Below are 5,051 nucleotides of genomic sequence, written 5' to 3'. Positions count from 1 at the left end.
GACGTTTTTCTCCAAAACAACTTGCAAATGAGGAAGAAAAAGCAATTCACCCTTAGGCAACAGTAACATGAGAAGAGCTGCAATACAGAAGTATGAGTCACAGTCAAACACCAGAGTCGGGTTTGGTGCAGATTTAATTAGATTGCTCAGTGCGGGAAGGTTTTTTGATTGTATGGATTTATGTATTGCTGTCTTTGTTTTGTAAGACTTGTATGATGTATCGTCATTCTAGTTGTTGTTCAATGGTGGTCATTGTTCATTTCTGAGAGATCAGACAAGAAAGTATCATTATATTAAGTGTGATAATGGCATCTGGAATGATATAAAAAAGCATGAGTAAAATCCAGACATACACAGTGCTGACAAATTAGTTATCTAATGTTACCAAACAAATATTAACATTAATGTCTGTGCTGTGAAGTCGTTTTTTTCCCTTTTCTCTCTTTGTTGAATTCTATACAGTGTATTTAAAAAAGTGACGTGACATGTGGCCAAGTATGGTGACCCATACTCGGAATCAGTGCTCTGCATTGATCCCATCCTAAGTGCACACACACAGCAGTGAACACACACACACCGTGAACACACACCCGGAGCAGTGGGCAGCCATTTATGCTGCGGCGCCCGGGGAGCAGTTGGGGGTTCGGTGCCTTGCTCAAGGGCACCTCAGTCGTGGTATTGAAGGTGGAGAGAGCGCTGTACATTCACCCCTCCCCCCTACAATCCCTGCCGGTACGAGACTCGAACCCGCAACCTTTGGGTTACGAGTCCAACTCGCTAACCATTAGGCCACGACTTCCCCTGGTCTTAATGGTCTTATAGGAATACATTTGTTTATATTTACCATATTTTCTATGCTTTAATTGTTCTACGCGTGTGCATCATGGATGTGCAACAGTTTAGAAAAGTGCCTGGAAGATCAGTATGCTAAACAGGAATCTGAGTATACATTCCTGCGTCTCCTGGACTGATATCATCACGTCAAATATAAACAGAAGCATGTTCTCACACACACTGCTAGCTGTTTTGCAAATAAACCATTCCAGTGAATGCAGTGACCTTCCGTGAGATGAGCGGGACCTGCTGATCAGAGGATGTTATGTGTTAAATATGCAAATTACACTGTGATGTCACATGTTTATGGACAGATATATGCAGTGAAGATCAAATAAGATATTTTAAACAACACAGCACTGTTGTCCTTCTCTTTTGAGGGCTATAGCCGTACAGCCTTATCTTTGACAGAGATCTGCTGTTGTCTCTGATCACTAAACAATGAGACAACAAAAGACACTTGGGAGACTTATGACATATTGTGACTTGGTGAGACTTAATGACTTTGAGGGTCTTAATAATGTCATCTTATCCTTTAGTGACTGTTGATGCATAACTTTTAGTGCAAATTCCCATCTGTCCTGTGTAGAAGGAAATAAATGGTACATTTTCTGGAGAAAATGTGAGTGGTGCTTGTAAATGCAAATCCCACAATGCTGGAATCGGTTCAGGTGATGGTCATGCATGCAGTTGTGGGCAACATCTTGCACATGTTGAAGTCTGGCAAGTCAAACCCCGTGTTCAATAGATGAATTGGAATAGATTAGAGTTTTCAACTCATGGAACACTGATTTAGCATAAAACACATTAAATACCCTTGAAGTTCATAGTCTTTTCCATAAATATTGCAGGGCCTGGGACCTTTAAAAAATGAGGCTTTTCCCACAAATATTCAGTGAAATTAGGAGCTTTGCCTTTAGATGAGGTGCTTCTTATTTTCTATTCATTTTATATGATAAAAAATAATAAGTGGATCCTGTTGCAAAACACACACACACACACACACACACACACACACACACACACACACACACCACATCCAGTCACTCACATAGCAAGCAAAGTAAAAAGCCTTTATTCTAAGACAGGGCTATAAATGAAAAATACACCAACGCATATCAGCCCAAGCAGGCCTTCCTCAGGGTGTAAGACAATAGAGAGTAAGAAGTAGCTACTGTAAATAGATTCACCTGCGACTATACATTTTCAGGATCTAACCACTATATGTCTCTTGAGAGTTCAATGAGTTCTCAAACGATCCAAAAAAAAATTATAATAATTTCACATACAACCCAAGAATAGTAAAGTGAAAAATCCAATATACTCACAAACAATTCAAAAATATACAGAAGTATATTTTTATAAACCTATATACGGATAAATATATCACAACTGAGCAAAAAAAACAACAAAAAAAACAATTTGGTCTTTGTTTATATTATATGATGTTTGTATTTTTTTGCAACACTATTACCATAATTTGGGACATGCAAAAATACAGTTTATGTGATTTTGTTCTGAGAATAAACATTAAACATCAGGATTAAAAAGACTGAAATTGAAATGAATAAGGGACATGTTAGCTTAATTTGATGTTAGATAATAGTTTATCTAACATATCAGCATCTCAAAACAAGAAGAAACATTGTTTCTCTGGTGCTTCATGATAATGTGTGTACAATGTGTACTATATTTTTGGGAAATACCTAATATTTTAACACATACATAATTTGACAAAACGAATAATTTAAATATTTTAGAATAAAATAGTAGGCCTATTACAAATTATAATAGAATAATTGTAAAATACCAACTTTGTTTTTTGTTTTTTTCTTCACATCTCAAGCTTCAGCTTCTCTAGCACCGTTGTCTCCTTGGAACGACAATTAAATATAATATTGACTTGAAGAAACACAATATTACAGTATTTACGGTAGTTTGACCGCTACAGACTAGAGTATTTAGCGTATTTTTTCTTTATATCGACACTTATTTAATTTTAATTTAATTTATTTAATTTTAATTTAATTTAATTTAATTTAATTTAATTTAATTTAATTTGATAGGCAATCGAGTTGCTTTTATTTTGAAATATATGGATTGGTATTGGGGTACTATGACGAAGGTTTCTCCAAATATTCATATTTCAAGCCTTCGCCTTTGAAAGGCAAGAACTTATCGTCCGCCTTTAAAAATTAATATTCATGATCAAGGACTTCGCTATTGGAAGGTTGACGAGGAACCTTAGCGCGGCCTACTTAATATTCATAAGCTCTGCCTTTACCGTAGTAGGGAAGAGCTGAGCTATCACATGATTATAAACACATGATCACATGACAGATAATCAGTTGCGCTTCAAAATGGCTTTAGGGTGTAATAGGTTTCAGAAAGACTCTGCGGTACTTGCAATAGTTTTGGCGTGTGTTTTATGCGCGCCGTGTGCTTCTCGCTACAGGAGGCCGCACAGATATGAAGCTCAGCTGGAGTCTGCAGCAGCAGCAGCGGAGGAGGAGCAGTGGTTCATCCAGAGACTCGATCACTTCAACGGGGCCGAGACTCGAGTCTGGAAACAGGTACTTCACTGCTGCTGGAAAGGGAATAAGCGTGCATCATGGCATTTAAATAATAAATAAATAAAATAAACCTCAACTGAATAAAATGAAATGTTAAAAAAAACAACAACAACTTACATTTATTTTATTCCAACATTTCTCTTTATTGAAGGATTTCAGGAAAAGTTCACTCCTAATGTGTTTGTTTTAGGATTGATATATTGTCAAAAACGGAGAATAAAATTCCAGTTGTTTAATTTTATTGTTGGACAAGCCAGACTTGCAATTTACTTCACAAAGGAGAAATAGAAAGGAGAACAGACATGGTGTTGAATATAAGTATTTATAATATTTTACAATAACTAATATTGTTTTTTAATTTACTATAATATTTTTATTTACAATATTTTAGTATGTATAATACAAGTATTTACTAATGAATGATATGGAGTCTTTTAAATTCATCTGTACTGTAATTGAAGGAGAACACATTTTTGGTATGTTATTAATTTGAAGCTGTTTGTACATGTGATTCAGTGATTTTGTTTTAAATAAAATTTCTTTCTAAAATCTCTATCTCTAACTAAAACCTGTTGAAATAAGATAAACGTGAACTGAATAAAATAAAATGTAAAAAAACGTATTTTTTTATTTTATTTCAGCTGCCAACGCTTCTCAATTGTATTTAATTTATCTTGATGTACTAAAATAACAACAACTGAAAAAAAGGAATGAAAACTATATAGATATATTGACATATTTATTTAAAATAGAGCTAAGAAAAATTACAAAAGCACACTACAAAATTACTAAAACGTAACTAAAATTAAAAATAAAAAACCCAGAAAATATAAAGATTATTCAAAATATGAATAAAAACTAAAAACACACAACAAAATTACTAAAACACACTTAACTAAAATTAAAAAAAAATATATATATATAAAACAAATTCAAAATATTAATAAAAATTATTATAGTAGCTTATCTCAATGCATTCTATATGATTTTGAAAGATGTCTATTATGCTCACTTATGCACCAATTTATTTGATCAACAATAAATGAAAAACAGTAATATTGTGATAATATTACAGTTTAAAACTGTTTTTTTTTTTTGTTAATTTGTTAACACTTCATATGTTTTCAAATGTAATTCATGTGATGGCAAAGCTACATTTTCCTCACACACACACACACACACACACACACGTATAGTGGTATCACCATGGTACAAATCCAAAGAATGCGTGCATATATATATATTTTTCACAGTCCATATGACACTAAAGGTTCAACAACCGGTTTCTTCTTCAGAGATATTTCGTGAATGACACCTTCTATAGACCCGGTGGTCCGGTCTTCCTGATGATCGGGGGTGAAGGTCCGGCAAACCCCGCCTGGATGCAGTACGGAACCTGGCTGCTTTACGCACAGAAACTGGGCGCCTTGTGCTTGTTACTGGAGCACCGATTCTACGGGAAGAGTCACCCGACAGAGTGAGTGAAAGAAAGAAAGAAAGAAAGAAAGAAAGAAAGAAAGAAAGAGTGAGCTTAACAAGGCCATTCAGGTTTATGAACACTAGATGGTGCTACAAGCCAGTAACTACACATCTGTTCTTTACACACGAGACTGTCTGTCTGTCTGTCTGTCTGTCTATCTATCT

At 34.8% G+C, this 5,051-nt stretch overlaps 1 protein-coding gene across 1 annotated transcript in view; it reads left to right on the top strand.

Annotated features, from left to right (window-relative positions):
• Nucleotides 1–3,140: 3,140 nt before the first annotated feature.
• Nucleotides 3,141–5,051, top strand: part of prss59 (serine protease 59, putative) — a 15,284-nt gene continuing 13,373 nt past the window's right edge. Inside the window, exons 1-2 of the mRNA XM_016462327.1 lie at nt 3,141–3,407; nt 4,703–4,884. Of these exons, the coding sequence (XP_016317813.1) occupies nt 3,168–3,407; nt 4,703–4,884 (422 nt within the window). The 5' untranslated portion in view covers nt 3,141–3,167. The remainder of the gene's footprint in view (nt 3,408–4,702; nt 4,885–5,051) is intronic.

This window comes from Sinocyclocheilus anshuiensis, unplaced genomic scaffold, assembly GCF_001515605.1.
Source record: "Sinocyclocheilus anshuiensis isolate Anshui unplaced genomic scaffold, SAMN03320099.WGS_v1.1 scaffold272, whole genome shotgun sequence".
NCBI lineage: Eukaryota > Metazoa > Chordata > Actinopteri > Cypriniformes > Cyprinidae > Sinocyclocheilus > Sinocyclocheilus anshuiensis.
The sequence above is the reverse complement of the archived record's forward strand: the minus strand, read 5'-3'. Positions and strand labels throughout refer to the sequence as shown.